Consider the following 12,108-nt stretch of genomic DNA (forward strand, 5'->3'; position numbering starts at 1 on the left):
GGAATATGTAAGTGAAATTTAAAGAAAGGTAAATGTTATTGAGCTACTTCTCCATGTTATTGGCTGACCAGTTTTGCAATTCCATGAAATCCTTGAAACACATGAGCTGCAACTGCCCTGGTAGTTATGCACACTTTTTTACAGGTGCCTTCACAAGTAAAATGAAGCCATACTTCAAAGGGTGGTTTATTGATGTAAAACTCATTTTACCACAATCAGATTTATTTACAATAGTTGCTACATACATACAGTACTCTTGTCTAATCTTGTGTTTATATAGGTTGAAATTTTCTATATCGTAAATTGCACTAGACAGTGATTTTTGAAATATGGCAAGATACATGGCTTATGTTAGACACGGCTTCAGTTATCTTAGGTGCATCAGTCTACTAAAGACAGGAAGAGCACTGGAAATGAAGTCACACCCAAATGGCCTTAAAACTATGTAATATGTACATAGCATGCTAAATTTCAAATCAGTTTTCTCTCCTGTATGAGCCATATTTAAGAGCGCTAGTACAGAGGTGGCAATAATAGCTGCCATTTTAAATTTGTTCACAGCTGTTGATAAATATCCACACAGTTTGCAACTATGTAAATTTAAACTACTAGGCTGCTTGGAAACTCCACTGCAGTCTTGAGTCTAACCTGAGACTGGGTTGTCTGGTACAGGCTTGTCCTTCAAAACCTAGAGGATCATAATCTAGGAAGGTAAAACTATTTTAAAGCACATGAAGGACTTTGATATCCTGGTACGGAGCTCATACTCTGTGACCTATACTTTAAACTCTTGAGTCTCTGAAAGGCATAATCTTTAGGTTGCTTATATCACAGCCAAGTTAGAGGAACACAACTTTGGGATTCATTTTACTATACAGCTCAGTATCGGATCAGAATGAAGAGTGATATTATGGGTCATCCCATTAAAACAACTTTCTGGGGGCTGTTCATCTCAGAAATGCTAGTAGTGAGTTCAGAATGAACTCTTAGACTGCATCTTATCTTAATTTCACTAATTTCACTTCATTGGCAGCACCTGCCACTGTGCCCTTGGGGAGAAATGGACATTTTTGTGACTGATTTAGAAATCATTTAAAAAAGCTAAGTAGGATTGGGAAAAATGAGGAAGGAGGGAGGTCTCAAAAATGTCTATTCACTTTTAGACAAATTAATGCTCACACTTAGGGAGACAATTGTATGCAATAATTTCCACTCTGCACATACAGTATTTAGATTATTTCATCATTTACTTTTTAGTCCTTCAAAAGACAGAATACATTTACAAACTAAATTTAACTTTCTAGTCAGCAGCAAAACTGAAGTACTTCCAAAGCACTTCTGAAGAGGAAATAATTCCCAACACTCACAAAAGGTATTTTGGCAGGTAAATTAATTTGTTTTATTAGGGGGTTTAAAGTAGGCAACAATAGACTTTTAGAATATCCCATTTTCAACCAGTTAAGTAAAAGTAACTGTTTGCATGTATGTATATGTGAGTAATTTAAGGGAAAAAATGGTTCTTTCCAAAAGTATGCTTGCCCGATGCAGCAAACTGAGGTCCCGATATGACAGACTGAGATGTTTAAGGACATCTTTTTACCATTTACACTGGCAAATGTTGAAGGAGGAGGATGCTAAGTAAAACAGTTATCAGAAATGTCACACATAATGTGGAGAGATTCTACATTGTCAGACACTAGGACCAGCTTACTAGATTCCATGAGAGGAACTTCTATTTCTCAGTCAGGTGGTAAACTGAGTTTAGGCTTGATCTTGTCCCATAAATTTTCCAATGCACCAGAAGCGATCCTCAAGCAGAATTATTTTGTCATGTGATTAAAATGCCTTAAGTAAAAATGCAATGCAGTTCTAATGTAATGGGTGGGAAAGACAACTCATTTTCAAACTGTTGAATATTCTGATTAAAATGTTTTTTAAAAAATTCATTTTGTCCTAAGTGTTTCAGAACACCATTTTAACTTTTCAGCATGCTGTGTAAAGGTTGAGTGGATAAAACAGTTACCACATGTATGAAGCCCACACGTTTTCCATGAGCACAAAAGTTGAGAATGGGCACGGTAACTACTTCCCTAATGTAAGCAGATCAAAGTGAGCTTAATATGTGTATTTCTGACATGACTCCTTGGTGCAGGTCAAAATTATAGAATCCTGAGAAACCGATGTGGATTTTATCAAGTAAGTGAACTCTATGTTATGTGGGGAAAAACATGACAGCACAATGATAGACCGCAGCAAATAATATAAATCAATCTGATGGACAGCTTCATGTTGTGTAGATTCTTATTGGACTGCAACCCTCATCATCCCATAGAGCAATAGTGAGGAATAGTGGGAGCTACAATCCAATATGGTGTGGGGGGAGAGGGGCTAAAATTGCCCATTCCTACCCATTCCTATTTCCATATTTAAGAAAAACATGACCTCTATGATTTTAAGGCTGCTGCTTTTTAATTTGCAACTCTTTTACACTGACGGTCCCAGAGTCTTGGTCCGGTCTCTAACCAAAAATTGATGTGAGTCAGATTTCTCCTTGGCTAACATTGCCTCTCAGCAGAATCCCTATTTATAAATTATTCCAGATTCATCTGAATTAAAAACCCACCAATGCAGCTTGGAACTTAACCAAAGATTTCTTTAAAGTTCTAAAACATGAGGTCACACATTACACAAGTTATGACGGTTTTTCTACTGTGCCATTTATCTCCGTGATACCTGAATGCATGCAATTTAATTCATTATAAAGAAGATACTGGGTGTCCTTTCTTCATGGGTGAAAAACCTATTTTGCAAAAGCAGCTGGAAAAGCTACATCACAATACTACACTGTTCATCCTATCCACGGGCAACTCATTTAGCAAGCCAGGCACTGGAATTGTATATAGTTCCTTCCCCAGTTTTAATTCAAACCCAGTTCCTTAGGGGAGAACAGACTTGTCCATTGCACCAGAGAACTGGAGGGGAAATGATTATATATGACTTGTTTTGCAAAATAAAGCATACTGTTCTGTCTGTAGAAAGCCAAACCAAATGTCTTTTACATGAGCATCTATATATACTGCAGTACACTTAGGGAGTTCATGAGTATATAACGCCTAGCAATTTTCAAGTCATCCATTTCTTCATCAAAGTGGAGAAGCCTTCACCAAAGGTGTGTCTCTCGTATCTCAGCAATAATCTGACTGGCTCGTTGCAAGGCCTATGAGAAAGACAGCAAAATCAGCCATGGGGGGACACATTTGCTTGAGATCTTAGAAGATTCAACTACTATGTTGTAAAAACAGTACAGATTCCTTCATGTACCTAGATGGGTGTTAAGAGTGTTGGAATGAGATTTGTGAGATCTAGATTATTGCCCCAAATGAGCTCTGAAACTTACTGGTTGACTTTGGGGGCATTCCCTATCAGTCCCATTTCATAGGGTCTTATGGACATAAAGTTAGAGACAGCGCAGTTTGCAAGCATACACTCACAAGAGAAATTGGATAGAAATGTAACAAAAAATGCATGCTTGTTTTGTCATACCAGATACCAAGCCTTTCCCATAAAAACATTCTAATTGTTTTAAATATAAAGGATGCAAAAAAAGGAACACACGTGGGTTCTAGCTTGTCTAAACCACATATGAAGACTAGAAATGAGCAGCTTAGGCCTTTTTAGTGCAATGAGTGATATGGTACAGGATAACCAGCCAATGTCATTTAAGGAGCTGTTTATGTCTCCATCAGGAGTCAAGGAAACCGAGGCATAGCATGCAACATAAAACTCCTCTAGTGTGGCAGTTAATATGTAGACCTCTGTGATGAGTGCATTAACTACATCTGAGATTCTTATTAAATTAAACCAAATGGCTATTTCAACTCAGAAACATGCTATGACAGTTTTAATTAGTGTATGCCTCAAAGTACCAGCCTTATAATTTCAGAAAAGTATAAAGAAGCATTGTAACTAAAGGGTCTGTGGTACCTGTAACATGTCAGCAGCCTCCTTCCTGCGCTGAGCCATGTCTTCCGATTCAGTCAAAAGATCATCCAGCAATAAGGCCTTATACAGCTGTCCCACTAATTCACTCTGAAGAGAGTCTTTCACGTGGTTAACAAGAAAATGCATCACAGCTTTTGGCACACTACAAGCAAAAAGAAATAATTTTAGAACTAATGATCAGGTGCCTTAAGAATCTAGGTAAGAATTTCACTTTCTTTTCCAGAAAAGGGTGTGTGTGTGTGTAGTTTATTCATTCAGTCACTTCCGACTCTTCGTGGCCTTATGGACCAGCCCACACCAGAGCTCCCTGTCGGCCATCACCACTCCCAACTCCTTCAAGATCAAGCCAGTCACTTCAAGGAGAACATCCATCCATCCATCTTGCCCTTGGTTGGTCCTCTTCCCTTTTCCCCCAGAATGCCTGCCGGATGTACTAGAATTCCCATCAACTCCAATCAGCATGTACAACAGTAATGACATGATAGTTAAAAGTAACTGGAAGGTATCAGGTTTCCTGTCCCAAGCTCAAAAAACTAAAAGAGCCAAGTAATTATGAATTTGGACACATAAGACACACTTTAACGTAATATCACCCGTTTTCAGCAAGCCATTATCCTTACAGCCCCACATTAGGCTAACGATGTGGGATTAGTGTTCACTTTCATCTGCACATAAAATTAGATGTCAAAATAATAAAATCAGCATGCTGCAAGACTACTTCAGTATCACTAACCTGTCTTGAATATTCTTCCTCACAATTAGGAAATATGATTTGATGAGGCGTTCAATCACCTCACAGTCTCGCTGCTCTCGGGCAGAAAGCTTGCGTGCAACAGGAACTGGCTAAGATAACAAAAGCAAGTGTTACTACAAGTATTTCGTAACTAAGCATTTTACCAGATTATATTTATACTGAACTATAGAAAGGTGCCAAACAGCCTGGTATTTAAAACATGTTTCAGCCTGAACATGCAAAAATCAATGCTGCTAAATAACAACATGATTTCTTTACAGGTTGTTATGGTAGAAAGAATCAACCAGGGGTGTAGAGCCTTTCAACCTCGAAATCTTTTGGATTTCAATACCCAGAAGGGACACAATATCTATCTGTATGTCTAGCTTAAAAATGTGGAGGTGGCAGCTACAAAAAGATCATAAACATCCTGAGGATGCAACATCCCTACAGATCCATGCTAAAAATGGCATTAAATGAAACACACTATCAAAGTAAGGTATAAGATTATGGAAAGGACAGTTCAGAAAACCCAGTCCATTAGGTTCTCACTACTGAAGTAGAAGCATAGGGCTGCAAGGGCCAGCATCAACTACAAACAGAGTACTTTACTGAGAAGTGCTATATAAAAGGGGTCTCTCTCCCCCCACTCTCATGGTCTTCCAAATGCCCTGAAGCAGACATTGAAAACCAGGAGGATCTATAAAAGGAAAGTGAACTTACTTGCCTCAGTTCTACTGATAAAACTGTCTCCTGTTCCAATTTCCCCTCAATGATGTGTGTGTGTACCTATGCTACATTGAACCATAAGTGTTCCTCCAACTTACTGTACCCGCCACTCCCCACCCAAATTGACCCTGCCAAGCCATTCTGTGCAACCAGGCAGGGTTGAAGAACCATCTGGTTTCCTTGACATAACATAGACAGGAGCAAGTCCTTAGCTATGGGCTACCAAGACCCAGTTCTCTTCTGTTCATTACAGTTCTGTTTCTGTAGAAACTCACCACATCCAGCAAATTTACAGCATGTCCTTTTTGAGGACTGGCAGGCAGAACTGGTACTGGTTTTGACTTTTCTTCAGCTAATATCTCCTCTGCTCTAGAGGTTTTCAGCATTCCTCTCCAGTTGCCTGTTCCAGATTCAGAGACTCCTTCTCCTATAGCAGGAGACGTCTAATGAAAAACAACAGTACAACATTCAAATCCAGTTATTTGCAAGACCAATAATTCATATTCCACCTTGGGCAGCCCCTTGTTGAAGAGAAGTTTGTATTTAGTTTACTGGTTATTTATCCCTTCTGGTTTTTAAGAATCTTAAGGTACATAGTCTTCACCCCACAACATTTGTATCCTAACTTCCATTTTCGTCCCGGGGAAACAAATTAGACTTGAGTTGATAGGGGTAGCCTACTCTTTCATCCAAAGAAAGCTGGAAAGTACAGTTTTGCAACAAATCAAGAGATTACAGCACTGACTGAATTTGGTGTTCTGGCCTGTTCCAAAGTGGTTAGCCACAGCTGATTGTTCCAGATAAAGTGGGAAACCATAAATTTTGGGAAATTTCCTGGTTTGAATACTGGTCTAACATCGGACATTCAGGTCAAAAGGCTAATTCACCTTGCTTTATTAAGTCAATGGGGTGCTTGTCCAAAAGCAAGCACCCCTTGACAGTAATCTATATAAATCATGTCATTATCCCAAAAGTTGACTTCTATGCCTTACCCCATAATGACAAGATAAAATGTCATTATTGTCTATATTCTGTTAGGCTATGGAAACATGTTTGAGAAAAATGCAGGAGTTGAATTCCTCTAGCAAATTCTCTACTTCTTTACAGCTATATCAATGGAACTATCTTTGTAGTAGCAAATATTGAAACAAAAACTCAGTAATAAGATAATACACTCACACTGACAACAAATGTGCAAAACATGCAGCTTCATACAGTAGATGTGCAATAAATTCCTTCTCAAAGACAAGGTTGATTGACTGCCCAGTAACACTCAGATATAGAAGCTTAATAAATGTGTGTTCTTTTACGTAATAGAAGAAGCCTCAAAGATCTTTCACTATCCCAATTTCAAACCTCTCACATGCCACATACATCTTTCAGGAGGAAGGATAATACAGGTAGTTGGGGGAAGACCTTAAGAGTCTGCAATGAGCACAGAAAAAAAAAATCCAAATTTCTTTCACATGCAACTTGCTTAGCTGCCCATCTCTGTAAGTGGGCAAAACATGCATCTAATATGTTTATTTAGACATTAAAGTAAGAAAATTCATATAAACCAAGGACAGAAAGAAAGTAAAGCAAAAGAATTTCAGATTTTTCAGATTTTAATTGTCTTCATGCTCCCTAAAGCAGATTTCTAACTTTAAAAAGAACCTTTCCAGATCAATCTTCCAAATGAGAGATACCCTAAATATGTGCCAGAGAAACTGTGTATGTCTCAGATAGGGAAATATGTTATAAGGCAAATATCAAATTCAGGCAGACTGTTCAAATTAAGTTTGAGTCCAGTTACTTGCATGATTGCCTCCTCCCATAGGCTGAAATGACCTGCTGGAAGGGTTTTGACAGCTAAACAGGCTGTTAGAAGTTTAAAAATAATTAAAGACCTATTTCTTCTGGCAGGCCTAGCCAGTTGATTTTAAACTATAAATTTAAATTGACATTTTATAGGTATGAATGATTTTAGAGTGTGTTTTCACTTTTAAATCCACCTTGAGCCATAAGGAAAGGTGGATAATACATTGATGATGATTATGTTTGTGGTCTTTTAATCTATGAGTTTCAAATAGTTTTATGATTTTAGTTATCTTTTGTATTTAACTTGAGCCTTGGGGGAGATGCAGATAAGAAATAAAATGTATTATTGTTATTCATTGTTGCTATTGTCTGGGAGGAAGGAGAGGATTTCTAAGCTCTGACAATTTGCAAATTATTGAAGCACCTTCTTGATAAATGTCCAAAGAGCACTAACGCTACTAAGAACCCATTTGAAAGCCATCGGTCCAAGAGTGAATCCAACACCTCAGCAGGCAAAGTGTTCAGTAAGTGCTTGTGAGAATAATGCTAAGCCTTCCCAATGTGCACCACATGGACAATGGAGCATGCAGTGCTTAGAGGAAGAAAGAGAGACAGACCTTGCCATCAACCTCAGCAGAACCAGCAGTAGAGGTCTCCTGGGAGGAGGGTGCCAAAGCACCAGGAGGCTTAGTGGACTAAAGAAGGCAAAAAGGGCAAAAACGACATCAGCATTGCTGCTCTATTTATTCCAGCTCACCCACTTCAATCCCTTTCAGTGGCTGCATTTCAGAAGAAAGCATGCACTTTTGAAAAGAATCTCCAAGTGGGGAATTTTTGTGTGTCTCTTTGGAGCAACGAGAAGATCTTCTTGGTTTTAACCAGCACTTCAAATGGTAGCTGCAGTTTTCCGTAGATTATCAGGCATATACTCACCTTGTCTCGTGACCCAGCAGAAGGCAACTCTCTGGCTAATCTGTTCCGCCTTTGCTGCTCCTTTCAAAAAGTAAGTGTCTTGATTAGGAATTTATTGTGTAAAAGTAAAACTTTTAATTCAAAACACCAGGATGGTATTTTGTGGTATTAAAATAATGTGATATTAAAATAGCAAATCTTTATGTTCAAAGGCTGCGTATTTATTTATCTACAGTATTTATATTTCACCCTTCTCACCCGAAAGGGGACTCAGGGCTGATCACATTGCACATATAAGGCAAACATTTAATGCCATAACATAGAACAGAGACAGAGACAGGCATGGGCTGGCCTCGAACTCATGACCGCTTGGTCAGAGTGACTTGTTGCAGCTGGCTGCTAACCAGCCTGCGCCACAGGCTGCGTACCTCTAATTACTAGATTGCATAAGCAAGCCATGAACTTTTAGCCCAACCAGAAAAAAATCATTATTTGTATGGTCTCAAGAGTTTGAATTAATTTTCAGTTGATGTGAATGTCTGATCACTTTCAGTAACCTAAGAGACCTGTACACAAGATGACACAGTCATTTTTAAGTAACGAAGGATGAATTTCCTCCTTTACCTCTATGTTGTTGTTCATGAGCCCACAGGCATCTGCAAAATCTGGATGTTTGGTATTGATGTAGGCCAACTCAATAGCTACCAAATTATGAACCTATAAGAAAGAAAGAAAATTGCATTCATAATTTTATCTGATGAAAAACCATATGAGATAAGGATGCACAACAGAAGTCTGCCAGAAAGTTATAAAATTAGGGCCCAGTATTAAAACTGGCAAAAAATAACTCCAATAAAATAACAATCTTGACAAGCAAATCCCAACCTAAAGAATGTTTTTTTGGCAATTTATCCTCCAAAATATTATCATGTGATGAGCAAGAGAAAATAAACAGAACCAAAGAAAAAACAGTAAGACAGGAAAAGAGGACTTTCTGCTGTAAGGAAATAGTGCCCCGAATGGGAGGTACTAAGGAGAAGATTAGCTGGAGTGGCAGGGAAAGAACACAGAATATTCCATCACATTGATTTCAAGACACAATTGACTGTCACAAAATATATGGCTTACAGGCAAAACTGATTTTCTGCACCAGGAGACAGACATGATAGATTTTAATATCTGGATTACATGCTACTGCCTTGTCAGTTTTCCCTCTTTTAGACACTTCTTTCAGAAATTTGCTCTCTCCCACAATGTTCTGGTAAAAATTTCAGAGCACATGACTGCAAAGAGCCATCTCTGCAATAGTTACCATTTCATTTGTAACCGGCAGCCTCCGACGTAAAAGACTGGTCACAACCTCAACAATGGCATCATGGAGTTTAGGAAATCGCAGCAATTCCTGAATGGAAACAAAACCCGGAAAGAGTTTTCTTTTCTGAATCTACAGGACTACCACTCAAATAACATTTGTAACATTAAATTATGCAATTGAATGAACTATAAATGCCAAAAGTATTAGATTTCAGCTTATGGGGGAGACAAGACAAGTAATTCATATAGGAAAAACCCCTTTCCTTAATCCAAAAGATGCATCTGTGGGAACATTTTCTAGTTTAATGGCATAGATTAAACTAGACCAAAGTGGACCAAAGTGTATAAGCCATGCCTCTGAGTTAGTGAACGTATTTATTTGCATGTCCGTAACAGGAGAACTACCCCTATATACAAGTGCATACACAATACTCTTTGAGTTTACATGAGAGTTCAGACATTTATGGATTTTAAACTTTTGGTTGGTCATCTAAATAGAAGAGGATCTTCATTTTAATGAATCTTGCAAAATGGAGATTGATTAACAGGTTTTCCTAGGTTTTAGAATAATTCTATGCAGTAATAATACAGTCAGCCCTCCACATTCGCTAAAGTTAAGGGCACAAGACCCCTATAAAAGTGAAAAACCATGAAAAAAGAAAATACTATTTTCCTATCCGAGAGATAACCTCTCTAGGAATTTCTAGGTCTTCCAGCATGACTATGTTCATATTCTGCTGGAAGTTGAACACAAAATTGTAATGGGGATCTAGCGATTTCTAGAGATAACATTTTAAATCAAATAACCAAATTTGCAAATGTGAAGGCACACAGCAACAGTTTGTGACTTCTTTTACCTGTGTGCTGTAATTGCTACAATGCTGAATGATCCTCTGCATTTCCTCATGAACAAGCTCTACACATCGCAGGCTAGGTTCTTCCAGACGTTTGATTTGCCTTTTGACAAGCAGTTCAAAGGAGACTTCAGGCACAAACAAGGCAGGGCGTGGACCCTAGTCAAACCAAAGAGAAATTGATTAGTCTTTGTTCACCTGTAAGGAAGGACACCATATTCGCCAGGGCATTATAACACTCCCTGATGTAAGCCTAAGGAGTGCACACTGCCAAGTAAAGCAAGGCCACCCACTGCAGAAGGCAGGTTTAAAAAGGGACATAGCGTCTTAACAGGAAGTTAAAGGATAATACCTACAGTAGCATTTCTAATAGCTGTCAAGATGTCAATGGTGTTAAGGCCGCCTAATGGATCAACAGATTCTAAAGTACGCCCAAAGGTTTCGTGAAAAATGTAGCAAATTCTAGCTCCGCCACACCTGGAAAACAAAAAAGAGTAACTGGGATGCATGGAAAGAAATGGAAAACCTCAATCATATGTCCTGACCTAGCAGCTATTTGCTGTATACAATAGTTTTGACATTTCTTTAATAATTTGATATTTGGAAACACTATTGTGTAGAAGCATTCAGTTTTTTTCCTTTCCTGGATTTCTTTTTTTTAAAAATTGCTATTTGCTGTATTTGTATTCTCTGTTTTTCTCTGTGCTTTAATTTATGTAAGCTGTTTTCAGGCTCACATTTTGGGGAAACAGCTTAATATAAGTGAATGAATCATAGTAATAGTAAAAATAGTATTTTAAAGTTTAATGTCTTCCAGCTTTTGTGGCAACAAGTCTCTAAAACAGAACTTGAACTTACAGTTCAGAAGTCTCAATGTACTTTGCTGTCCCTTCAATGGTGTTGCAATATTCAGTGGCAAATTTGGTAATAAGCTGCAATAACGTGGCACTTTTGTCATCCACAGGTTCCCCGTAGCTGTTCAAGAGGGACTGATATTGAGCAGCTAGAACATTTATTCTAGTTTTTAGTTCTGGTAAGCAATCCCTGATGTGATGCATGAGTAACCTGAAAGTAGAGTTTGGGAACAAAGGGCACTTTTAGAAGGACAAATGAAACAAACAAGGTAACCTAGCTTTCAATCACACTTTTTAGATATTATTATTTATTCAGCATTCAAAGTACCTGCATGATAGAAAAAAATAGTTGTTTAAAAGCTACAGAAAGTCTAGGACCAATATTTATTTAATGATTCCTCATCCAGTCCCCCTCAGTTCTGGGCCTATAGACTTTGGGGCTCTGCTTGACCTGATACAAGAAAAAACATAATTACAGAGTGCTGCAGGGTTTTTGTTTCTGTGATTTGTTTCTTTTATTAGCAAATACAGCAAGTTGCTTTGAATCCTGTGAAAGTGGAGGGAAACATAGGGAGATCACTTAATTCCCCCTTTGTTAACCAATTTTAAGCCACCTATTCAAAGCAGGTATTAGTGGCAGCTATTAGCAGCTGTCTACAGTGCTAAAAGCAAGTGGAAATGGGGAAATTGATATAGAGACAAATCTTTCTGGTTATTGTAATAATCTGTCTTGTGAAATTTGGCTTTTATACTTCAAGATATAAAGGATGTTTATTAGTACTATTATCTACAATCTTTTGCAGAAAAAAAGGTAGCATTTAAATTTCTTATTTGAAAAAGATATGCAAGTGGTGAAATTCAAAGACAAAAAAGGCAAAAATTATTTCATAGCAACAGGGCTGTCCACAAA

The 12,108-nt window shown here is 38.0% G+C and overlaps 1 protein-coding gene across 4 annotated transcripts in view; it reads right to left on the reverse strand.

The window, feature by feature from the left end:
* Window positions 1–170: 170 nt before the first annotated feature.
* The window catches only part of dnm1l (dynamin 1 like), a 38,254-nt gene continuing 26,316 nt past the window's right edge, over window positions 171–12,108 (reverse strand). For 2 of the 4 annotated variants that reach the window (XM_008110387.3, XM_008110386.3), the window contains 11 exons: window positions 11,203–11,409; window positions 10,701–10,821; window positions 10,348–10,503; window positions 9,489–9,578; window positions 8,801–8,893; window positions 8,198–8,257; window positions 7,882–7,959; window positions 5,740–5,907; window positions 4,736–4,845; window positions 3,985–4,144; window positions 171–3,217 (listed from right to left, as the gene is read on the reverse strand). In XM_008110387.3, the coding sequence (XP_008108594.1) occupies window positions 3,161–3,217; window positions 3,985–4,144; window positions 4,736–4,845; window positions 5,740–5,907; window positions 7,882–7,959; window positions 8,198–8,257; window positions 8,801–8,893; window positions 9,489–9,578; window positions 10,348–10,503; window positions 10,701–10,821; window positions 11,203–11,409 (1,300 nt within the window). In that variant the 3' untranslated portion in view covers window positions 171–3,160. The remainder of the gene's footprint in view (window positions 3,218–3,984; window positions 4,145–4,735; window positions 4,846–5,739; window positions 5,908–7,881; window positions 7,960–8,197; window positions 8,258–8,800; window positions 8,894–9,488; window positions 9,579–10,347; window positions 10,504–10,700; window positions 10,822–11,202; window positions 11,410–12,108) is intronic. The other 2 variants (XM_008110389.3, XM_008110388.3) reach the window with 1 other exon arrangement.

The sequence above is a fragment of the Anolis carolinensis genome, chromosome 5, assembly GCF_035594765.1.
Source record: "Anolis carolinensis isolate JA03-04 chromosome 5, rAnoCar3.1.pri, whole genome shotgun sequence".
In the NCBI taxonomy this organism is placed as follows: domain Eukaryota; kingdom Metazoa; phylum Chordata; class Lepidosauria; order Squamata; family Dactyloidae; genus Anolis; species Anolis carolinensis.